The 26,140-nt window shown below is 41.3% G+C and overlaps 1 protein-coding gene across 2 annotated transcripts in view; it reads right to left on the reverse strand.

Moving 5' to 3' along the window:
- NBAS (NBAS subunit of NRZ tethering complex) overlaps window positions 1-26,140 on the reverse strand; it is a 196,778-nt gene that overhangs the window by 87,006 nt on the left and 83,632 nt on the right. Inside the window, exons 24-30 of one of the 2 annotated variants that reach the window (XM_070428702.1) lie at window positions 22,873-23,058; window positions 20,961-21,134; window positions 16,047-16,180; window positions 11,934-11,996; window positions 10,000-10,122; window positions 4,801-4,903; window positions 740-969 (exon numbers count right to left, since the gene is read on the reverse strand). In XM_070428702.1, the coding sequence (XP_070284803.1) occupies window positions 740-969; window positions 4,801-4,903; window positions 10,000-10,122; window positions 11,934-11,996; window positions 16,047-16,180; window positions 20,961-21,134; window positions 22,873-23,058 (1,013 nt within the window). The remainder of the gene's footprint in view (window positions 1-739; window positions 970-4,800; window positions 4,904-9,999; window positions 10,123-11,933; window positions 11,997-16,046; window positions 16,181-20,960; window positions 21,135-22,872; window positions 23,059-26,140) is intronic. The other variant, XM_070428703.1, reaches the window with a different exon arrangement.

Genomic DNA, 26,140 nt, shown 5'->3' on the forward strand with positions numbered 1-26,140 from the left:
ATGGGCATAAAATTCCAATGTAAAAATAAAACCATCAGAGTGGTAAGAAATGATAATAAAAACTATTTTAATGGCCTTAGGAATTAACAAGCTCCAAAGGATGACACAAAAGACCACAACCATAAGAGGAAAGAAGAACAATCAAATTGTTAAAAAATTCTGATAGCAATTTAAAAGATAAATTATATAAAATAAAAACTTGGCAACACAGTTAAAATGTTTAAGGCAGGTAAAGGGCAATGTCCCTTATGCAAAAAAAAGGTCCTAAGAATCAACAGTAAAAAGGTGAACTCTAAACTTCCAGTACAACAGGCCAATGGGGAACTGAATTCATATTCGAGAAATTTCCACCTGTAAGGGAATTCTGAGCTTTATCATCTCATCAGAGCGGAAGCCATGGGAGGGAGGCAGACATCACCTAACTGTGCTGGAAACTGCCAGAACTTGAATTTCCAGGCTGTCACACGAATCTCTTCCCACAGAAGAGGAACACAGCCTACAGATAATCAGCAGAAATGACGATGGGGAAGCGCTCTGGGGAAAAGGGTCTCCAGGAAGCTGATGAATATTCATAACACAATGAAGCTTATTCTCTATGCAAGCAATAAATAACTGTGCCCCATACAGCCCAGACAGGGTACAGGTGTGTTAGTGGATGTTGTAAGTAAAGAATAAAACCCACGATGTTGTCTGTGTCCTGACACCCCGCCCCTCGGGGGGAAGAACACAGGCCCTCTACCTGGCCAGGTCCATGCAGCTGTCAGTGAGGCTGGTGGAAGAATTGAAGTACTCCCTGCTGGCAGCCAGCACCAGGTCAACGCTGGCCTCGTAGCTCACCCTGTGCGGGGCCTTCCCTCTCTGGGCAGCGCTCGCTGGCGGGTTTGCGGGACCCGCGCAGCAGTGCATCATCTGCCCAGCCAGCTGGATGTTTTCAAGGCGGCTGGAACACAGGAGACTCTCTGCGAATATCTGGGGAAAACAAGAAACTGGAATGAATGCTAAAAAAAAGGAGGATTCGATTCTCAACTCAGTGAAGGCTCTGCCGTCCAAATGAAATAAATTACAAATACTCCCATCCTGGAGGTAGCAGCTGCGTACGTTGCAAATACGCTAAATGATAAGGAAGCACACTTTTATGTTATGTAAATTTCACCTCAATTAAAAAACTCCCTCTTCTAGAAGGAATAATTTAACTGAGCAAACCAATATTAAACATAATATTCTAATTGTGTTACAATGAATATTTAAGTAAAATATCTAAAGTTCATTCTCATTCCAAAACAGAATCTATTAGAATACTGTCCTACACTCAACAGGGCCACTCTGTTTAAACTATTTATAACCACTTCAATTTTTAAAACTAAAATGTTTGAATATAATACATATAATTCATGACTGCTTAAAGCATCTGAACTCAGTCTTACTAACTAAAATAGCCAAGCTACCAATGTCATACCTAGACCTAGCCATTGAAATTACAATGTACCATATAATTTGGAGGCTTTTTTTAAATCTGTAAATTAAAGTTATTTAAATGAAACAAGAGCCCCTGATGGAAGGTACTCATGCAAATATCACTGTATTCCACTTGGCAACACATAGCATCAACTGACATAAATTGTTTCCTATAATTAAGACAGTTTAAAGGGGGCCAATATATGGTGATGAAAGATGATCTGACTTTGGGTGATGGGCACACAATGCAATACACAGATCATGTTTCATAGAAATTACACACTGGCAACCTATCTGATCTTATTAACCAATGTCACCTCAATACATTTAATAATTGAAATAAAACAAAAGACTACTGCAATTATAAATGTAAAATTTATTATAGAAAATGTGAGTGCAAAAAAGTTAAAACCACAACTAATCACAAAAAGGAAGATTACTTACTTCAGAAATGTCTTAAATAAAGACAGCCTTTCAAACTTACACTAATAATATCAATATATAATTAGAAAGAGGACTTCCCTAAGAATACTCTGCCCAAAAATGCCACTGTGGATGCAGATAGCACAGAAATAGAAAAAATGAAAAAAAAGAATTCGTGAAGAAAAAGAGTTTCCCTGTCATTAGTAAAACTGTCCAATTTTCACGTTTCTAGGCTTCTGAGGAAAGCATCTTTAGACAGGCCTTTACTGAAATTACTGGTAAGAATAAAAGTATTAATTGTGACAGAAAGCACGTCACCCTAACCACTTATATCTAACAGGTGAAAATGGCTCACTCCAACTGACCCAAATAACTTCGATGTAACAGTTTCTCTGATCCTTTGTAAGGAGTCAATGCCCAATACTGAAAAATACAATTTACTCACTAAAATTTAAAAGGCTTTGCTAAAATAAAGAATACAAATTTCTGCTCTTTAGGCTGTAAAATATTTTCAAAATTGTGCCAATGAGCTTACAAATTATTTTCCAAGGACAGCAAAACCTAATATAAGGGCCAAAAGTCAGTCAGATAATACAGTATAATTTAAAAGGTATCCTATCTAACAAAGAGAGAATATGCTAATTGACCCTCACACCTTCACAAAGATGGCAGCACCCACAGCCAATAAGGAGGAAATATGCTAATTGATTGGCACGCCCTCAAAGATGGCAGCGCCCACAGCCAATAAGGAGGGAATATGCTAATTGACTGACCCGCCCTCAAAGATGGCAGCACCCCCAGCCAATAAGGAGGGAATATGCTAATTGACTGTCACACCCTCAAAGATGATGGTGCCCACAGCCACAAGATGGCTGGCAGGGGAAGGCAGTTGGGGGCAACCAGCCAGAGGGGAGGGCAGTTGGGGATAGCAGGGGAGGGCAGTTGAGGGCGATTGGGCCAGCAGGGGAACAGTTAGGCATCAATCAGGCTGGCAGGGGAGTGGTTAGTGGGTGATCAGGCTGGCAGGCAGAAGCGATTAGGGGCAATCAGGCAGGCAGGCAGGCGAGCAGTTGGGAGCCAGCAGTCCCAGATTGTGAGAAGGATGTCCCAGATTGGAGAGGGTGCAGGCTGGGCTGAGGGGACTCCCCGCCCCCAGTGCATGAATTTTGTGCACCGGGCCTCTAGTTAAACAATATTTAACAAGGTAAGTTTGCCAAATCTATATTACCTGCTTCTAGAACCGTTTCAATACTGTTACAATATGCTTTCAAATGTTTTCTCCAAGAGGAGAAACTAATGGCCAGAAGTCATTGAAATGCCAAAGCCTAATGAAAAGGTGTTAAAATGTAATAAAAGTGATTTAATATGTCAAGTTGTTTATGACACATTGCTCCACACAGGAGCTAGTTCAAGTGTAATATACTTACTACCAATTTTTTAATCAGAATCAGAAACAGGAAAATACTAAAATAATGTGACTCCAACTTAAACGACACCAATTCAGACATACAAATGACAGGTTTGGACCCCATGTGCATATAGATATTTTTACCCTGCAACTGGAATTCAAGTTCCACATTAGATACAAAAGAGAAGTTGTTGGCAGTTGTAATGGTCTGACACTGTAACCATAAATAAAAACTTTATACTCGTTCAAGCATTTAATAACCTGAAGCTCAAATTTAAAGCCATTCATTTCTCAACAGTCTGCATGCTCTTTTGTTAAAATTGCCTCGAATTAAAATACCAACCTACTTCATAAAAGAGACACCTATTTTTATAATTCTCGTTTTATCAACAAGTCATGCTTCGCAGAGCACAGTGACACAAGAAATAGTTTATATTTTGTATCAAGCTTAACAGGAAAATTCAAATAAGAACCCTTTTTTGTTCTTAAAATTAAAAATGGGTTAGATAAATTTTCTATACAAACTATGAGAAATTTGGTGTAAAACACGTCTCTCCCAAAGGAATGAGTAAACCCCCATCGGTTGCCTCCCAGTGCATTAACGACCCGCCTGCAGGAGCCTGTGTCCCAGATCCAATGTGCACTGGGGAACGCGGGGATGAGCATGGTGCGATGGTGCCCACCCAGGAGCTCATGGCCAAGCGGAGGAAACACACAAAAACAAGGAACTGCACTGAAAAGAAAGGCAAGTCACCTGAGAGGACAAAGGGAGGCTTTGTAAAGGGCGTAGTGAGCCGAGTCCTGAAAATGATCAGCGATTTTCAAACAAAGGCAAGAGAAATAAGTATATCCAGGCAAAGGGAACAGGCGTGCCGTCGCAGAAACATGAAGCAGCAGGGTGCGTGGAGGGATCCGAGCCAGATCTGCCGGAGCAGACGGAGCGCGGGCACCTGGCGGCCTGGCGGGATGTCAGAGGTGAGCGGGGACAGGGAGGTGGGAATCCGCTGCGGCTTCCGAGGCCGTGCCGAGAAGTGGGGGTGATTGCTGGTAACAAACAGGGAACGAGCAGCAAAGGTTAGGAAAGGGAGTGTCTGTCTGGAAAGATCTGTTTCAGAAGAAGAGTGTGGGTCCCTGTGAACGTGAGACGTGGAAGTAGGGAGACAAGGTGGAGGATTATTGCAGGAGAGATGAAGACAGGACGGGTTTCTCAGTAAATAGGGCACAGTACGTAAGCTTTAGTGACCAGAACTGGGGAAGACAGGGGTCAGGTGTGATTCAGAGTTTCCTAGCTGAGGACTGCTAACCCACTAACTAGATGGGGTTGCAATGAACAAAGAGAGGAGATAGAAAGTGAGGTAGGAGGGCACTCAAACTATGAAACGCTACTCCATCACCAGCTATTACTCCACAGGACCACTTCCAGCGAAGTCACTGCTCCTCACCGTGTGTCCAATAAACGATCTGCATCAACCCAGATTTCCACATCCAAGGAGAGAAGCTACACCAGAGGTTACCTCGTAGCAAGCATCCGACTCCAGGCACGTGTAAACGCTCTGCTGCATGGCCAGCATGTCCTGGAGCAGCATCCTCCAGTGGGACTCACTGACGGGGGGCTGCCTGGGGGAACAGAGGAGAAAAAATAATAATGACAAGTCCTGAAATCTCTCCAACAGGCCAAGAGTGGAAAAAACAAAAACACATACACACAGAAAACTGGTGCCACCATTCTATATGCCACACAAGCTCCCAACTAATCAACAGAAACGCATCTTGTCTGAATCTGCAGGAATAATGTTGGGTTGAAGACGGGAAAGCCGGGCAGCTCCGCCTCAGTGCTAGAGATGCTGCCAGGCGGGCTCCCTCATCAGCCGCCTAGACATGAAACTGGAAGAGTGCTACCAGGCAACAGCCCAGGGAAACACCCTGGGAGGGCCTGGGGCCAACCAAAGCCCAGGCGAAAGCGGCTGCATCTAGCAAAGAAAGGGCTGGGCCATGGGAGATGGGGTCTCCAACCCCATCTTCCTCACTCTGCAGCCCTCAGCCGGGGTCTGCTTCACTTCCACTACACATGTGGACCCAGAGGCCACCACCGGCCACACGTGGCATCGGTCCAGACGCTGGACCCACAGCACACCAGCAAGGACATCACCAGCAGGGACATCGGCTGTTCCTCTCAGGGGGAGACCTCACTGCAGTCCACAGAGCAAGTGGTCACAGGATACTGCAGGGGTTGCCTCCCTCCCAGGTGCCAGCCCAGATGCAAGAAGACGGAGCCTCACAGGGTAGTTGTAGGATCCAGCCTTTCTAGCTTGGGAAGAGCTCATGCCCCACAAGAGCCAGTATCTTTTGTAACAATTCCATAGGCAGAGTTTCCAGGGTCCTCTCCAGGACACACCGGTGACCACACCCAGGTGTCCCAGTTCATTGACAACCCCTCCGGGGCAGAGGCGAGATACCCAGCAGGAACGTGCTACACCAGCAGCAAGGCCCACCCGAGCCGGGTGATCAGACACCATTTATGTCGGTAGCCCGGGTTACAGAGCTAGAGAGTTAACGGTTCATACTCCGCTGCAGACGAGGAAAGGGCTTTGTTAACAATTTCACCCACAGTCACCTATCAGCTGCATGGTCGTGAGCAAGTCATTTAATATCCCTGAATTTCAGTGGCCTCACTGAGAGCCCATCTCAGAGAGGGACAGGAATGGATGAGAGTAGCTTTGATAAAACATAGGCATTGAAGCAAGATGTCCCCTAAGTACTATAAAAAGTCATCACTTGTGTGGATTTAAATTTTTTCTTAATTTCTCTGAGCTTCAGATTCTCTTTCTGTACACTGTGAGGATTAACTTAAACAAAAATGTGTGAAGACACTCCCCCCATTTTTCTGCTATAAAATTATGTTCAATAAATGTGAATGAATGAATCTGAAAGTTACAAAAACATTTGTTTTTCTATAGTCACATGCACGGCTACTCGCATGTCTCATGGGAGTAGAGTTGCTTTGAAATCCTCTTGCCTCTTTCGATCATTCATCTTTGTGGAATATATATGAGCCTGGAATCATCATTTATCTTTACTTTCTAATCTTGAAATTCTACATGATCATGAATCTCATTGTTTGAAAAGGGCAGGTTTTGTTTTGTGTTGCACTGTGTTTGTCAAATGCCAAATGAATGTTTCTTTTTTACGCTTCTTTTCTTTTTTATGCATTAAAACAGGGCAAACAAACGGTTTGTTTATAATAGCATTGCCATGAGGGGGAGAGTGTATATGTGGGATCATTCCTATGAGAATTCTAGTCTTCAGGAATTTTTCACCTAAAACTATTAATAAGTATATGCTTTATTTTGCTTATAGCATTTAATATTTATTACATAAAATAAAAAGTTACTTCCTTCCCACATTCAATAAAGCATAAAAGGAAACTTTCCCCCCAGCATACAAATACACAAAACTGATATATTGGCAAGTCTTCCAGGAAAATCCCTGCAATGTTCACAACAGTGAGACCCTGGTATGTGAACTCTGTAGGTGGGCCTCCAGGAATTAGAGGCGCTCTCAGATTTGGCTGCGGAGAAGTGGCAAAGGGTTTGATGAAGCGAGTGTCCACCTGGCACCTGAGGATGAAATCAGACTAGGTACCGTCTAGCTGAATTCAAGTTCTCACAGCCCAGCTGTTCTCCTGGAAGCCATCAAGGCTAGGACAGATGGCATTATTGTTTCCTCACACATGGTTGTCCATAAGTACAGGTTCTAATTAAAATAGATTATAGGGCATTATTTACAATGGCCTTCTCAAAACACGTTCAGTAAATAAACACCAGGAGTAGAACTTGAAGGGGTTTGCAAATTAAGAGAGAGATCTCTGCATACAAACACTATGTGTTAGTTACAGCTTTGCAATAGAAGTGCATTTTCCTGGGAGAAAGAGTATTACACTCAAGGTGGTAAAACTTGATCTGTGACAAAGAAATCCACCACCTGTATAAGGTGAATGAGAGTAGTCTGTAGGTACAGAAGGCACAGCTACTGTAGCATATGTGAAATGATACATTTAAAGTTGACTACTTTGGTTTTTTGTTTGTTTGTTTTTTGGGGTTTTTATCTTTTTATTTTTTTTTAAATTTATCTTTATTGTTGAAAGTATTACATATGCCCCCTCTTTTTCCCCCATTGATGCCCTCCTCACTCCTCCCCCCTCCCCAGGCCTTCACTGCACTATTGTCTGTGTCCATGGGTCATGCATATATGCATATAAATTCTTTGGTTAATCTCTTCCCGCACTCCCACCCCCTTCCCTCTGAGAATCCTCAGTGTGTTGCACGCTTGGCCATCCTCCTACACATTCACAGGAAGCAGACCGCCAGGACAGAAATCACCTTCAGGACGTCAGAAGTACTTGAGGGACTCAACGGAAAGACAGTCTACCAGCAACAACAGAGCTCTCCTATTGACAAGTAGCTTCAAACTTGGCATGATCAGAAATAGTGACCATTCGTTTATAGCTGTAAAGAAATCTTAAGACATAAGATGCCAAACCCTTCTAAATTACTCACTTAGTAATTATTAAGAGAGGGCCACTACTATGCAAGGTCCCATGTTAGATGTATGACACCTATGTCGATCACTACAGGGCACTGTGGAAAGAGAGAGGTAGAAAGAGAGGCAGACATGAAAGCAGGGACGTGTTAGGCAGGAGAGTCCTTGGACAAGCCAACACTGGCGGCATTCCATAAGCAATTTTCACTGTCAATTGAGGCTCTGACTGCAGGAGTCGCCCGGGAGTATAGGTTTATTCTGCCATCTCATGGCTGGTACTGCTTGAGGGCAGGTATAATGGGTTTAATTCCTTTATAATCCCAGCATAAAAGGCCCAACTTATATGCTGCCGACAAGAAGGGCACTTCAAACGCAAAAACACAAAATAACTAAAAGTGAAAGGCATACCATGCTAACGGGAGGACCTGTGAACCATGCCGTACACCACAAAATATAGCATGCTAACACCAATTTAAAAAGAGGAAAATAAATAAAAAGCACACACATTGGAAAGAAAGACGTAAAGTCATCTCTGTTCATGGGTGACGTGGAAAACCCTGTAGAATCTCCCAAAAAAAACCTACTGGAGCTACTAAATGAGTCCAGCAAAACTGGAAGACACAAGATCAGCATATCAAAATTCAACTGCATTTCTACACATTAGGAATGAACAATACAAATATGAAATGAAAAACAGTAACACCAAAAATAACAAAATATTTAGGAATACACTTAACAAGGTAAGTACAAGACTTATACACTGAAAACAGCAAAGATCATTGAAAGAAATTAAAGACGTAAGTAAATGAAAAACATGCTGAGTTCACTGACTGAAAGACTTAAGACTAATTTAAGACAGAAATGCTCTCCAAGTGAATCTATAGACTCAACATAATCCCCATCAAAAATCCAAGACTGTTTTTTTCAGAAAATGAAAAATTCTAAAATTCATATGTAAACACAAAGACCCCAAAATAAACAAAACAACTAATATTATCTAATTTTGAGGTCCACTGTATAAATATTAGCTAATTTTGAGGCCCACTGTATAAATCTACAAAGCTATAAAATTTTGCTAGCTATAGAAAATCTTTGTGGGAAAAGTCTCTCAATATGATGTCCAAAGCACAATCAAAAAAGAAAAAATGAATGAACGGGACTTCATCAACATTTTAAAAGTATGCTCTTTAAAAGACACTGGTAAAAGAATGAAAAGATAAGGCACAGACGAGAGAAAATCTTTGCAAAGCATATTTAATACAGGACTTGTATCCTGAACATGTAAGAACTCTCAAAATTAATAAGGACACAAACAACCTAATTTTAAAAATGACCAAATGGCAATTAAGCACATTATTACTCATTAGAGAAAGCTATTAAAACCAAAAGTAGAGACCACTCCACACACCTATCAGAATAGCGAAACTTAAGACAAACCATAACAAGTGCTAATGAGGATGTGGAGCGACTGGAACCCTCCCACAGGACTGGTCCCAAGAGAAAATGATACAATTCCTGTGGGAGACAGTGTGGCAGGTTTTTTTTAAAGTTAACCATCCACCTACCAAATGATGCTGCCATTCCATTCTTATGGATTCATCCAGAAGAAAGAACATGTCCATACAAAGACTGGTGCATGAAATTCATGGCTTATTTGTAAGAGCCAAAGCTCAAAACAACCCAACTGTCCGCCAACAGGGGAATAAACAAAGTGTGATCAATCCATACAATGGAATACTATTCAGCAAGTAGAATTGAATGAATTATTGATCCATGATACAACATGGATGAATCACAAAGTAATTATGCTGAGTGACAACCCCCCCAAAAAGTGTTTACTGTTGATTCCTTTTACATAAAATCCTAGGAAATGTAAAGTAATATATAGGGACCAAACAGTGGGTGGGTGGCAGCCTGGAGAGGGGATGGAGTGTGATGAAGAGAAGCAGTAGGGAGAGAAGTATAAAGGGGCAGGAAAGACAGTTAGGATTTACCCATATGCTTATTATCTTGAATGTAATGATGGTTTCATGGGCATATATATCTATCAAAACTTAAATTCTACTCTCTTTAAATACGCCAATCTATTGTGGGTCATGTATAACTCAATGAAGAAAAAAAAAAGCAGTCTTATTTTTAACCGTATACAAGTATCAACCAATTTTATTACTCACTTCCGACCGGTGTGCCTGGTCAGTCTAACCATCAGCTTGCGCGCCTCTTCTGCGCTCGACTGAGTGTTTTTAACAAATGAAATTGGCTTCTCAAGGCCATGTTTCTCCAGAAGCTCTGACACGCTGGAAGTGAAAGAAGACTTTTCAAGTCTGGCTACCAAACAAAGTCTAAGCATCTTAAATCTATAAGTAGCAGTTAGGTATTTCCTATTAAAAAAAACCACACACACACATAGAACAACCCAATTTTATATATTACATTAATTCTCAGAAAAAAGACAAACTAGTAATTATATATCAAATCATTTTCCCCTACTGACTTTTACTACAATATGCTTGGAAGAAGTAACAAGCACACAAAAAAGCATAACATATCTTTCTCTCCAAATCCTTTAATACACTTTTCCTGACTCTAAAAGCATCAAGTCAGTAAAATAAGCCAAATTTATCATTTCAATACCCAGCTTTAACTCTTAACAATCCTACTGAGTATTTTGTTATAGGCAAGGCTGCTAAAAAAGCAATAAGCAAAGAATTTCATAGTTGGAAAGCCACAGAAATACCATAAGACTCAATCTCCCTCCAGAATCCATTCTATAAACATACAAAATATATCACAGACTTTCTTGGTCTCATATGAACCTTCTTGAGATATTCCATTCCATGACTATCAGCAGGACATACACCGGGACTACCTCGCCAGACCTCACATTTATGCATTAACTACTACTGGGCTTACGGAGAGACTGGTTAGCATTTAATCACTCTTCACAAAGACAGGTTTCATGGGTCATGTCACCTGCCACGTCAAAACATTTATCACCTATTAATGACTATAAGTTGGAACAGGACTAAAAAGTTCTTATTTTAAAAGATCAGCAATTAAGGTCAACAGTGAAAGGCCGGTATCATCCAGAACCTACAGGATGGTACTGTTCCCTGGAGAGACTGAGAGTATAAGTGACTATGAGGACTGCCCACAGCTACAACCAGTGACAGAGGGTGAAATAAATTGTTTATTTCACTGTAGATCTTTGAGGCGGTTCAGTTTCATTAGGGGACAAAGGCAACCATGAAGATTTGTAAGGAATAAATCTATACTGACTTAACCCAGTGAACTTCAAAATATCTTTATACTAAAGTCCTTTAATTTGAATGAAAATAATTCTAATTCACAGATTGCAAATTATTATACTTTACTATACATATTACAATAAATCGATGTTATTATTTATTTCCTATAATTTCTATAATTACATATAGGAAGAACAAAGTTTATCATTCCTAAAATTTTATTTTTAATACAAATAGTTAAAAATTATACACAACCATAATTACATACTTATATAAAAATAAATACTAATAAATATTAGACTTCCTAAATGGAAAACTGGGAAATTTCAGTCCCCAAAAGAGACAATTTGATTTTTCATTTGACAGTAAAAGAATATTACTACAGTTACTTAAAGGCACTAGTGCAGTGTGCTATATCTGGATATTCAATCAAATGTATTGTCCCAAAAAGCGAAGTTAGGAGTATAATGAACACTGTTTGCTGATAAATGCAGTAATTAGTACAGGAACTAATTTTTTGTTGTTGTTTACCTACAGTGTGAAAAGTACTTTAAATGCTTACTCTAATGTTAATTCCATAACCTCATGAGTTCAACATCAGATACAAAACCCTAGGCTCAAAGATCACACCACTGGTAAATGGCCACACCTAGATTTGAACACAAGTCTACCAGTCTTCGAAGCCCATGATCTTATTACTCTAGCCGTTTATAAAATAAGCTAGTGCTATATTTGTTTGAAGACAACTCACTCACACACAAGAGTCACACATACATTGGTCCAACTGGAAATGACTGCTAAGCATATTTAAAATGACATTTCTTAATCAGCACAGAGCCACAGACTGTCACTCTTCTCACCTGAGAATCTGCTCCAGCTGGTCTACCATGTCATGAAGAGCGGTGGTTGCCTCTGTCTTAGGGCTAAAGGATTAAGAAATAAATTACAATTAAATTCCAGTAGTAGTTCTTTAAATAAAGTTCAAAACTCATTTGACTGAAAAAAAAAAAAAAAAAGACACGCTGTTTCCTGAACTTAATACGTCACAATTTTCCACGGTCCAGGTGAAATCCCAGGCCTATCTCCTGAACTCATTCAGCATCTTTCATGCCTCAAGAGACTAAGATAAAACATAATGGAGTAAAACAAAATTCTCTATTTTACATTAGCAAGACATGGGCAACTATTTTCTAAAGAATTCTAAGTTCAGTTCTACCAAAAGACACACGCAAAAAAAGAATTATAAACCAATTGCCTTTTTTCTTTTAAGAAGGTAAGGAGGAAACTGTCATTTATTTCTGTTCTTTGAACCAATAAAACAGATAAGAAAGTGGCCCCGCATGATGGCTTTCTCCCGGCCTGTCTACACCACCTGTGATACCCTGGGAAGCTTCCATCAGGATCCTAAGTTCTTGGTTCTTCTTCATATCATCACTCCCTCTGCAACCACTTCAATATGAAGGAACCAGGGGGAAGCAGGGCCATCAATAAAAGCAAACCCTTTGTGAGGAAGCACGTGGACAGGGGACTGAGAGAAACATTATCATGAAAAAGTCACACACTGGTGCAAATGTGCCGGTCGGGCAGCCTTAGCATGGCCCAAGCACATACAAGTGAAGGCAGCGATTTGGCAGCAAAGTTTAGCAACTGCTATCAAAGTCCTCTTCCATCCTCTACAGCTGTGTCCCAACCACGGAGGGAACACTGGCAACAGAGCCGCCGCACTGACCCAGCTGCATTCCCGAAAGATTGGAGGGTTTTCTTAACAAAGAGACCAAGTAAAGTTCTTTTCTGGACTTGGACAATTAAAAATGACCTAACTTGAACACAAAAGCCTCATTATTTTGGAAACGATCAATCTGTCCTGATTCTAAATCTACTTGGCAGTTATTTAGTGCAATTTACAAAGATTATACTATTTTTTGAACCAAATTTTAAGACTTGGACTAGAGTGATAAATTAGGGTATATTACACTTAAAGTCTTTTTAAAAAAAAAAGATCATCTGTCAGATCTAACTTCCATTAACATCCAGGAATAATATTTTTTAAATTATCAGTTAATAGCTCGGTAATAAACATTTGTCATTGATTGGCAAGAATATAGTTCTTCCTTTGTGAACTGACATTCACAAACACAATGACAAAAGGTTTCTTTCAGCCAGATGAAGTATGCTGCCTAGGTAAGATGCACAAAAGTTTAATTAAATTTAGTAAGTGATTGTTCATTCTCTAAATGGCAAAAAAAAAAAAAAAAAAAAAAAAAAAAGAGTCTACTATTTGGTAAGTAACAACCACTGAACCACCAAGAAAAAACAACCAATCACTGGGAGAATATAAATTGGCAAACTGGGCACAAAGAGCAAAGAGAATCACGGAAAATATCCCTATAGACTGTCATGTCTACAATTTAAAAAATTATTTTAATATCATCATCCTATTGGCCTGCAGGAGACAGCCAAGCAATGATTCTCTCTCATCACTGAAGCTTCTGTCTCTCCCTCCCTCTCTGAAATCAATAAAAATATATTTAAACAAATAATAATATCCTCATCCTATTGGCACTATGACTATCTCCTCATGGTAGACAAATTACTGTTTAAAAATTAATAGATAAGCTTATGCTTATTTGATCTTACTGAAAAAAGTCAAATATGTTTAGTTTTTGAAGATATACATGTCAGGAAATCAGGAAGTCAACTTTTACCCAGTTGAGTCAGGGGCAACAAAGGAGGCCTCAAGCTGGCAGAGGCCAAGTCAAGAAGAACACCATCTACAGCGAGTGCTTGCTTTAAGACAGGTTCTCAAGGCTGGGAAAGGTGAGGCAGCCACAGCTGCTCATCTGTCACACGTCTTCCAATCTCCTGACCTTTCCTGCTCCCCACATGATTTCAGTGAAAACTTTGAAGGGGGTTATGTCCCTTTGGACTCCCTGGCTTTAGAACTGTAGCACCCCACCTCACCACTGTGCTTCTCTAGGACACTGACTTCTCAACGTGAAAAGGCCCGCTGACTGTGGCATAGCTCACACTCTGCTTAACTTGTTCCTCTTTCCCTGCATGTGCTGTAAGCCAGAGTGCAGTTTAAAGGACTGATGAGATTCAGGGAAACAATTTTACTTCCTGCTGTTTCTCACCAGGAGGCACAGGCTGCCAGGGGTCTGACTCCCAGTGAAGCTACATTTCAGAGCTTGATGAAAGGTTTATAAAGGTAAATTCCTCAGTGAAATTACACACACACAAAATTTATTTTTTAGAAAACCTCTCGCCTGAATTCAGGCATGAAACAAGTATTTCACAGTGGGTTGCAAAACTGGTGATTTCTACCATTCATTTCACACACACACACACACACACACACAGGATAAAAGGCAGGGAGAAAAGAAGAGGGAGAAGGGGGGGGTGGCGGAGGGCAAAGAGAATAATCAGAGCATGAGGAGACCTCCATGAATCAATATCTGATTTTGTAAATGAGGAAACTGAGGACCAAGAAGTTAAGTGGCTTGGTTAAAGTCACAAAGGGTTACAAACAGGTCCACTGACTGCATTCCATGCCCTTCCATATGTTGGTATTAACTTCTCCAGACGTTAAATTTATGAGATTTACTAGATTTGAAGGAGTGATTGAAAGAATGAATGTTGTCTGACTTCCAAAAAGAAAATATAAATATGATTGCATACAACTAAATGAAACAAAGGAATGTTGTGTAAATTCCACTTAAATATAAGCCCAGTTAAAAATTATGTAAATTCATTCCTCAAGAAATTAAAAACTGAACTATCATGTGATCCAGCAATTCCACTCCTGGGTATATAGATGAAGGAAATGAGATCACTGTGTCGGAGAGATATCTGCACCCCCATGTTCACTGAAGCATTATTTACAATAGCTGAGACATAGAAACAACCTAAGTGTCCATCAACAGATGAACGGATAAAGCAAATTTGATATATGTGTGTGTGTGACACATACATAGTGACTTCCCATTTCTATAATGTGTGTGTGTGTGTCTGAAATATATATCATAAAAGAATATTATTCATCCATAAAAAAAAAGAAAATCCTGCCACTTACAGCATGGATGGGCCTTGAGGATATTATGCTGCATGAAATAAGCCAAACAAATATACTGTATGACCTCACTTATACGTATAATTAAAAAACAACACTACTAAACTCACAGAAAAAAAAAATCAGATTTGTGGTTACCATGGGCAGGGAATGGAAGGTGGGGTAATTATATGAAGATGGTCAAAAAATACAAATTTCCAGTTATAAGACAAATAAGTACTCCTAGGGATGTAATGTGCATGACAATTATAGTCAATACTGCTGTATGTTTAAATTTCTCATAGAGTAAATCCTAAAAGATCTCATCACAAAAACCTTTGTGTTTTTTCTTCTTTTGTATCTATATGATGTGATGAATGTTAACTTATTTATGGTGATCATTTTACAATATTTGCAGGTCAAGTCATTATGCTGTACACCTTACAGTTATATGGTGCTGTATGTTAGTTATATCTCAGTAAGACTGAAAGGAAAAAAATAAAGTGAATTATATATATTAATGCATTCTGCTTAAAGGGATTACTATAGGCAAGAGCCAAGAACAAACAATTCATAGAAAAAATACAAATAAAGAAAATGATTAATTGGAAACACAACTTAAAACAAAGACATATCATTGTCTATACACTTTTTAAAAAGTATTTCTTGTTGTGGTGGTAGTGGTGTTTTTGTTTCTTTTCTAATGGATAATTATCAAGGTTGAGGAAATTATAGTGACTTCCCATATACTGCTAGAAAAACAAAAGTTTATCTGTAGGCAACTGACTTGCAGATCATTTCTTTTTCTTCTTTATATTTTTTTATATTCCTCAAATTCTCGGCAATGAACATTCAAAGAAGCAACATTTTCATTTTAACCGTGAGAATATAGAGACACAGCAAGATTGGCAGTGTGGCTTCTCACCCATATCCCCTCTGTGGCAGACATTCTAATATGTCATAGCAAAGGAAGAGCTGGTCAGTCCGTTCACAGTTGTAGATGCAGTCCAGAGCTACTGCCATCAGCTGGTCCTGGTCAGGAATAATTTTTTGCTGCAGCTGGGGAAAATAAAGCACACTATACTAAATGTCAATAGATTTACAGGCACGTTTTCCACACCCCAGTGCCACTGTCAATAGAATATTAAATAGTTCAATTAATCAACTGCAGAAACAAATCTTGATATTTCTTTAGCTTACAGACTTTGGGGATCGTTAATAATTCTAAATGAAATCACATTTTAATTATAGAATCAGCTAGAAAAGATAATTTGTACCCATAAGCTTTGCATCTGCTAAAAGCAGATTCAATTTACAACCCATTCAAGATAGAAGAGACACAGTGAATTAAAAAGGCAACTCATTAAAAACATAACCCTAAAGCCATATTTTATGTGTTTCAACTACAAAAATATATCAAATTCCTTAAGTAATATTCAGATATGTTCGATTTTTCAAGATGCATAATATATTAGCCATTTAACTAAATAATACTGACATTGTACCCAAAGTCACATTGTAATGCAGGACTATTCAAATCCAAGAATATACTCCATATTTCTGATGCAGAAAATGGCTACATTGAGTCACTTTCTGTATAGGATATACCACTTCCCACTGCAAACCACAGGTTCCAATCTTAGATTTCTGGGACATAAAAATAACAGATTTGTGCTTTGTTTTTCTCATCTATAAACCTGGGATATTAACAACAACTTCCTAACAGGTATAACATTGTTGTGTGGATTAAATAAAGTAAGTGTAGAATGTTTATATTATTGCCACTACTAAAAAAAATGGAAGTTTCCAACAGTTTTCTTAGAAACCTTTTCAATAGCAAAATAAGTTTAAGATCATTTCCATAATAAGATCTACTAGTTTTCAACCTTCTAGTAGAAACACTAAACAGATAGGAAAGTGATGGAGGGAAACTGTCGAACAAAGGCATTTTCTCTGTAGAAAAATCACATCAATGGATGGAGAAAAGAAACATTCAAGGTTACCTGAGAAATAAAGATTTTTTAAAGTAGTTGAGTTAAAGCCTTTATATACCTTTCTTCAAGGTGTTAAGAAAAAAATATATAAGATTAATGTGGCATCAAAAAGTTGTCCAAGGTTTCAAAGTGACAAACTGGTAAAATAGGGACAGGCAGCAGTAATAAAAGTATTATTAAAAGTTAATTAAAATAGCTAACTTTTTCTGCTTTCAGATTGTCTAGTCAATAATACTGCCAAAAGTATATATTCCATCTTTATCTTTTTCTAGGTTTTCTAAATATTCTACAACTAGAGGCCTGGTGCACGAAATTCGTGCACAGGTAGGGTCCCTGGGGCCTTCCTTCCCCAGCTGCCAGCTGCTGGCTGCCAGCCAGAGCCTTCCTTCGATCTGCACCGCCTCTTGGTGATCATAGCGAGCGATCGAACTCCCAGTCTCCCAGTCGAACTCCCGAGGGGACACTTTGCACATTAGCCTTTTATATATATAGATAAGCATTAAGTTAGAAGTAATTTTAAAACTAAAATTGCCCATTGAATTATTTAATCAGAAAGAACTAAAATCTTGCACCTAAAAAACTATCATATACAGTGAATTCCCAATTAAAACAGCTGTTCCTAACCCAGTGATGGTGAACCTTTTGAGCTTGGCGTGTCAGCATTTTGAAAAACCCTAACTTAACTCTGGTGCCGTGTCACATATAGAAATGTTTTGATATTTGCAACCATAGTAAAACAAAGATTTATATTTTTGATATTTATTTTATATATTTAAATGCCATTTAACAAAGAAAAATCAACTAAAAAAATGAGTTCGCATGTCACCTCTGACACACGTGTCATAGGTTCACCATCGCTGTCCTAACCCTAGCATTCCTTCAGAATCACTGGATTGCCCTAACCGGTTTGGCTCAGTGGATAGAGCGTCAGCCTGTGGAATCAAGGGTCCCAGGTTCGATTCCGGTCAAGGGCATGTACCTTGGTTGCGGGCACATCCCCAGTAGGGAGTGTGTAGGAGGCAACTGATCGATGTTTCTCTCTCATTGATGTTTCTGACTTTCTATCCCTCTCCCTTCCTCTCTGTAAAAAAACAATAAAATATATTTTTAAAAAAAAAAGAATCACTGGATAAATTGCCAAACACGTATTACAGAACCCCTATTCCCCAAATTCTAATCTGTTATATACCTGGATGGTATATAATAAATTAGAAAATTAAAATTTTTAAAATGCACATAGCCTGATGCACTAGTGCATTCAAAGTATACTAGTATAGAAGACACAGGACAATATGAGCACAAAGAATATTTTATTCCTAAATCTTCTCTAGGCAGTTTCACTTTCGAAAGGCAGATCAAGCGAAGAGAAACCAGAAAGGAGTGATTTAGGATGCTGTAAAAGAGAAGAAAAGTTTGAGGCACGTGAGAATGTAAAGATGACAAATGTGCTTGTATTCTAGTTCCCAATTACACACTCCCGACTCCCTAAGAGGGATTATTCTTCCCGGTTCCATTAACAGCAGGCTCAGCCATGTGCCGCCTCTGGCCTGTGACGTGTGAGAGGAGTAACCTGAACCACTCTGAGCTAGAACTTGAAGAGCCACTGTGTGGTTCTACTTTGCCCTTTTTCTTGTGCCACAAGCTAGAGAAGGGGGCTATTCTTTCAACTGAAGTCCCAGAATGAATAAGACCTGGGACACAGCAGACGCCAACAACAGCCTACATGACACCTGTGAGAAATGAATACTTGCTGTTATAAGCTACTAAGATTCTGAGCTCATTTGTTAATTCAGCATAACTTAGCCTAAACTGTCGAATACAAAAAATCGTTGTTCCTGCCACATTACTAAATCTACTCTGCATGACTCATGGCAGATCCCAGATACGCTCTTTTTGTAAACAATCCAGTATAATAAAAGCAATGTAATCAAGTCACTCTAGCAGAAAAATAAGACCCGATTTCATGCACGCATCATTCATTCATCCATGTGCCCTGCCAACATTTACCAAGCGTTTGCTCTCTACAAGGCACCATGTTAGCCCCTTGTAATAAACACGTAAGACAGAGAACGTACACAGGAAACAAAGGGAGGGAGAGACAAGGGTGTGAACACATCATTGCACGACAGCATGAGACGAACAAGCCCTCCGGGTAAGGCCCAGAGGGTTCACTGGAGAGGGGATCTGAGAGAGCAGGGCCCGGAGGGAGGCAGGTGTTGTGTAAGTGCAGGAAAGGGGGCTGACTACACCAAACAGAAGGAAGAGCCCATGAGAACACAGAGGCAGGGTGACGAAGGGAGAAGTTCGGAGCCGTGGCCTAGTGCACCCAGGGAGGGAAGTGAGGCTGAGGAGGCAGACAAGAGCAGACTGCAAAGAACCTTCCAGGCCACCTGAGAGAGATGAGTGTTTACCCTGCAGGCAATGGCAGCCCCTGGAGGGGGTTGTGGTAGAAAGATAACACTGGAGCAAGAGAAGCTGGAGCGGGAGAGAAAAGCCCAGCAACACCATTGTTCTCTCCTATGCTGTTTACATATTTCAAAGGGCTCTATGTTTTATTCAAAAGGCACATGCTAAATTGCCAAGTAAAACAACAAAAAACTGACTATATACAAAGGATTTATAAGATTCTGTGAGGAAGAAGTATCACACGAAAGATTACTGACAAGAATTTAAAGTCATTCTTTCTTCCTCATAAAACATTCATACCCGATCCATCCTGCTCTCACAGTATTTCTCGGGCGTCAGCAGCCCACCCGGCTCCCAGGGAAGCTCCCCAGATTTAAAATCCGAATACTAAGTCGTAGTTGCATATGAGGAGATGGGAACTTTTAAACAGCCAATGACAGACAAGCTTCCAGAAACCAAAGAACATGCTAATTAATAAGCAATGCTTTCCTTTTCATCTTAACTCTACTGGTTATGACCACATGCCCCAGAGGACTTCAGGTTGTAACAAAGCTAGCACAAGGAAGTGCCCCCATTAGAACATAGGGTGGGAGGGGCCTGAAATGACTTCCGCTTGAATCCCTATCTAATGCTTGAATCTCACTACAAAATCTGTGCCCCAGGTGACAGGGCCACCGCCCGAGTCCCTCCCAGGAAAGGGAGCCCTGCCTTCTGAACCAGCACATCTCATCTCTGGCTAAATTAAGAGACGGTTTGCTTTGGAGGAGTATGCTGCCCTTAACCAAATGGCTTACCACCCAAAACCTCAACAACTGCCTACCCCGGTGGACATACAGAGCTATCAATCAGCAATCCTAAGCAACAGAGTTATTAAGAATAATGACAAGATCTCCTTATGAGACCCCAAAGATTTCCCTAAATACTTGAAGGCCCTCAAGGGCAGGAAGCACATGGCTAAGAACCTAAGAACGTGACTGTGAGATTAGAATGTCTGAACCCAGATCCCACGCCTTACTATGGGGCCCGGGCAATTGCACAGCCTCTCCAGCCCACGATTCTCTTTTCCCGCAATATAACATAATGAAAACAGCTACCTCACAGGATCGCTATAAGGATTAAATGAATTCACACTGTCAACGCCCCTGCCGATAGAGTTCAATGCCTATCACCTGTTAGTCTTTTTGGTGTTGCCAGTTCCAAAACATAACCGTCAGTAAACATGGGAGTAAACCAGTTAAAATAAACATAATTTTACGGAATTCCAAAACAATTCTGGACCGAACTATTGAAACATGTTTAAAGAATTAAATGATGACCATTTCCTTTTCTGTTGAAAGGGAAATTACTTGCAAAGCCTATTATTAAAATTTAATAAACAAAACCTAACTCTGCAGAGGAAGCAGTGCAGAGATTTCTCCGATGTTAGAGTTTCTACTTACGTCTGGCTTGGAATGCTGAAATATCTTCAGGGGGAGTCTCAGGTCCCCTTTGGCTGACGTCACCAAGTACTCCTTCAGCAGCTCCTGCGCCGCGCCTGGGGCCTGTTTCTCACAGCGGTGGAGGAACGGGACCATCCACTGGTAGGCGCCAGTCACATACTTGTCCTCGGAACACTGAAGGTGCAATGAAAAATAAGCCCGCACTGAATTACATTAAACACCTGCTTATTCCAGACTAACGCTCCAGAAGTCCCCGATGATCATACTGAGTCAACAGAAGAAGCCCAGCTCATCCTAAAACAGACACTCCGGTTCGCCCCACGGACTGGGAGGTAGAAGAACCACCTCTTCCTGGGGTGGGGGAGCTAAGAGAGGCTCCAGCCTGCAGCCCATCCCCTCAGCACCAGTGCCCTCTGGATCCCTACCTACCCGACCCCTGCCCCCCACACAGGCCAGCGCTGAGTCAAAGGTTCCCAGAGTGAAGACAGGTTCTACCCCACAAGTGTGTACATGTGGGGGGCAGGTATATTGTCAGAGAGACACTACAGAACAACAGGAAGTGTGCAATAAAGAAGCGAGAGCCAGAGACAGGTGTACAGAGCTCTAGAAAGCAGCCACTCGAGTGCAGGCTCATCCATGAAACCGGGATTCTCTCCAGCCCTTTCCTCCTCCTCTGTTTTTTTGTTTTGTTTTGTTTTTTTGGTTTTTTTAAAATATATTCTATTGATTTTCCACAGAGAGGAAGGGAGAGGGATAGAGAGTTAGAAACACCGATGAGAGAGAAACATCGATCAGCTGCCTCCTGCACACTCCCCACTGGGTATGTGCCCATAACCAAGGTATATGCCCTTGACCAGAATTGAACCCGGGACCCTTGAGTCCGCAGGCCGACGCTCTATCCATTGAGCCAAACCGGTCAGGGCCTCCTCCTCTGTTTTGTTTTGCCCCTTTACAACCGCCTTCACAGAACTCCCAATGGTACCCATCATTTTACTCATTGCTACCCCAATTACCCAATCCCCTCTTAGCTACCCCAGGAGATAGCCCTAAATCTCTTAAGAGGAGTCTTACATATATCACAAATCAATGTCACTGGGTAGATGGTCAGAAAAGAAATTAACAATTAGAAAAAGGGAAGGTAGGGGTAGAGGGAAAGGCAAAAGGGGGATTGGTAAGAGGGGGAAAGATGACGAGAGAGAGGGATGAGAGAGAGAAATGAAGATGGAGAGAAAGCACAAGAGAAAAGAAGAGTCAGGGAGAAAGGGAAGCTCTCGGGCAGCTGTGACCACGATGGCCTGGCCCATTCACACCAGCCGCCCATGAGCAAAGACTGGAAAAGCAGCGAGCACCTCCTCAGCCCCATCATTCTTGAGTCACAGGTATCTCTCTACTCGGTGGGCTTAGCAGAAACCAACTCCTAACTTTAGGAATGTATTTTCTCCCCAGGATGACCCCCCAAAAATCTAAGAAAACAGGCAAATTCTCCTAAACATACTAACCCTGAAGTCAAGATGTTTCCTTCACACACACCCAGCCCTCTGACCGCCAGTAATTTTTTTTTTCAGATCTTGAAAGAAATATGTAGCTGTGACTTTTAACACGGTGGAGGATTAGAATCATGAATACCAGAATGAGAGCTAGTTTAGAAACACGCCTTGCTGGAATGGGGTGAGCGGGGTGGTTACATATAGATTCGTATGACTAAAGGGCGGCAGGGTACAAAACAACCAGAACAGTGTCGGAGGCCTTCAGCAACTTACCCATCAAACTGTAAACAGTTTTAGAAAGTCAAGAACCCTTCCTTAATTTACTAAGTTCTCGGGTTTGGAGGACATTTCCGCTTTGGCTCTGAGACACACATTAATCAAAGAATACAAGGAATACTTAAAACAGGAGTTAAAATTACACCTACACTATTCATCAGTAACCGTAGCTTTTCAATGTCTCCCATCTCCTGGAGCTCCTTCAAGGTCAGGGTTAAGTCACAGCCGGCTTCGTAGACCAGCGCTTCCAGAGTAACCAAATCATCACACAGGGCCAGCAGGCCAGGGATGTTCCGCTCCATCCCCAGTCGAACAAGGGACAATGCACAGTCAACCTAAAATGGAAAGGCAGCAGTAAGCCTGAGCGCTACGGCTTTGCCATACGTCCTCAAGTAAAAGCCTTCTGCATAGAAGCTAATTCTTGTAACCAACTTACACAAAATCACATCAACAATATTATACATTTTTAGTACAAAACTTTAGAGTTACTTATCAAATATATCACAGTCATACAGTTTCAAAAGAATCATACAGTCAGCAAGAAATTCTGAAGATAACGATAGTAAGAGAAAGGCAACCATCTTAAATCCATAGACCATTATAGTTTACAGGGTAGTTTTACAAATTATCTATTTAATTCTGACATTAACAGGCAGGGGGGAAACATAGCTAGTTAGCGATAATACCAAGTTAATCTTATTTTCACTGCAACATTCTGCTCTAAAAATACTGTTCTGCTTTCATATTCCTCTCCAGTACCCAGCCTTTCCCAGTGCCTTCCATATGGCGCTTCCATTCAATCTATATTTTCTCTGCCTTAATTCAAATATGCAGACTCCTCCTAGACAAAATGAAGAATGGTTTTCCTACAGATGCTCAGTACACAGCAATTTGACTCTATCATTTGACAAGATTTACAAAATGACAGATTTTGATTGATGGCAAATTTCTAAGGTGGCCTACACCTATAGTGCCTCTTACTACTCCTTACTCCCACTCCCAGACTAACAGGTATTTAGTGAGGACCTACTATGAGCTAAGCACCACTGTGTGAGTTAGGAATATAAAGCTGAATGAGACAGGTCTCTCCTTCAAAGATCTCTCCATCTCACAGGGAACACAATCAGTAAAACAATGCCTGAAGTGGAGGGAGGGAGGTACGTGGGTGAGTCTGATCTCAAAAAAGAGGGCCCGGAGCCCAGCCTGAGAGTGTGACCAAGTCTCCCAGAGCTTTAGAGAATCAGTGGGGTTAGCAGGTGAAGGAGGGAGAAGGGCAAGAGAGCAGCGGAAGGCAGAGATGCGCAATCTGTTCAAAAGCACAGTGAGTTCCCTACGCCAGGAAGGGAGTGTGAGGTGAAGGGGGAGAAACCTGGCTGGAGACAGGGAGGGGCCAGATGACGAAGAACACTGTTTGCAGAGCTAAGGAATTTGCAGTTTCCTGGAATGCAATTCTACCAACGGACTTCTGACTGCGGCGTGTCATAGACTTACACTTCGGAGAGATCCTGAGGAAGTACTTATGGGATGATGAACTGGGGGTGAACAGGACTGAAGCTGGGAGAATGGCAGCTACGAGCACTAGAAGACTCGCTACTAGTGGCAAGCGCAGCACCCGAGGGACAGCAATCTTTAAAGGACAAACCAAAGAACAGGAGCCACGTGGAGGAGACTAACAGGAATGGCTAAGACAAAGACAAGAAGGGACAGGGGATCCCAGGGGCCTCGGCAGGAGAGACTGCAGGAGGGAGGAAGCAGGAAGTGGAAGGCCAGTCTGTTAAACAGCAAAGGCAGGAGCCCAGGCACTGAGAGGCCCACGGGAGCTGGGATGATGCGGCTTCAGTCGACGGGTGGGAGCAGCCAGACTCCAGGAAACGAAGAGTCGCCGGACACTGAGCAAGTGACTCCAGAGACAGCGACTAGCTGGGCTGTGACGGAAAGAAGTCAGCTAAGCTGAGCTGGGGGAACGGGGCTCGATGGTTCTGCACGCATAAAATAGCACCGAGTTGAACTTTATGTCAAAGCGGGGGGCGGGGGCAGGGCAACAGACACAGGTGAGGACGGTGAAGATACAGAATAGAGACCAGATGGTTGAGCAGGTGGGAGTGTGGGGTCCAAAGCACAGGGAAAGCAAACAGCTGGAAGGCAGGAAGAGACCACGCCTTCAGGGAAAGGCTGGAAAGAGTAGGAATAATGGAAGAGGCTCTCCAGTTGCCCAACGATACACCAAGCGATTCACTGCGGAGAAGGATGCAGGAGGTGGTGGGGGTGAGGAGAGAAGTAGGGGGAGACGGAGTAGCATGTTACAGATCCACCCACAGCCCTCAGAGACCCAGGATCGACAGGTGAAGATAAAGCGAAAGAAAGAAGAAATGCATGTTCAGTTGGAAAGAGTGGAATAAACATGAGAGGGAACCACAGTAGGGAGGTTTGAGGCACAACGGGAGTGACCCGGTAATGCTTTGACAGATCACGTTTTCACCCGAAGTCTAACAATAAAAACTCAAGTCGTGTCTGAAAGGACCCATCTACCTGTTTACCAATTAAAAACACTATCTCAGGTGTGCTTTCAGAAAGCAAGAAAACTTGATGCATAAAACATAACTCATACGCACATTAGCGATGTAATACACTCACCAATTTTGTGATCCGGACTCATCTTTTTCATATCAACCTTGAAACTGTTGCTTTCCCAATACTTACTGAAGTAAAAGTGTTTTAGAATCAAATAACTGACACCTCATAGGAAAGTAGGTGCTCATGCCACTCAAAGAATTATAGCACAAACCCCAAGCCCTCCCTGGACAAATTTTACCACAAGATACATTATTCTAAGCCAACAAAAATATTTTGCTAAAGGTATTTGCAGGCACTGAGGAAAAAGAAGTCCCATATCAATTAAATTTTAAAAATGAAAAAGATGAAACTATGCTAGATATCACTTTGATTGTAGCATAAGCCACATGAAACGCCAACCCATGAAATGAAGCTAAAGAACAACACTTCCATTAGAAACGTTTTTAAATAAATGAGAGAGATGAGCGACTCGAAGGCAGCTAAATAAATCACTCCACGCACGTAAGGCTCCTCCATGCCTGCTCTTGACTTGATAGCTCCTTTTCAGTGCTGAGGAATACCCACTGGGTGGCCGCACTGATGTGCACTCCCCCTTCACCTGCTAAAGGACATCCTGGTTCATCAATTGTAACAGACGCAGCACTCAAACGCTAGATGTTATGATTGGTTGGGATAAGAAAGGGAACTCTGTCCTTTCTACTCAATTTTTCTATAAACCTAAAAACTTCTCTTAAAAAAATAAAGTACTACTAACCAGTTTGGCTTAGTGGATAGAGTGTCAGCCTGTGGACTGAAAGGTCCCAGGTTCAATTCCGATCAAGGGCAGGTACCTTGGTTGCGGGC

This window comes from Myotis yumanensis, unplaced genomic scaffold (genome assembly GCF_028538775.1).
Source record: "Myotis yumanensis isolate MYYU_CA2020_CCGP unplaced genomic scaffold, mMyoYum1.0.hap1 SCAF_11, whole genome shotgun sequence".
Lineage (NCBI taxonomy): Eukaryota > Metazoa > Chordata > Mammalia > Chiroptera > Vespertilionidae > Myotis > Myotis yumanensis.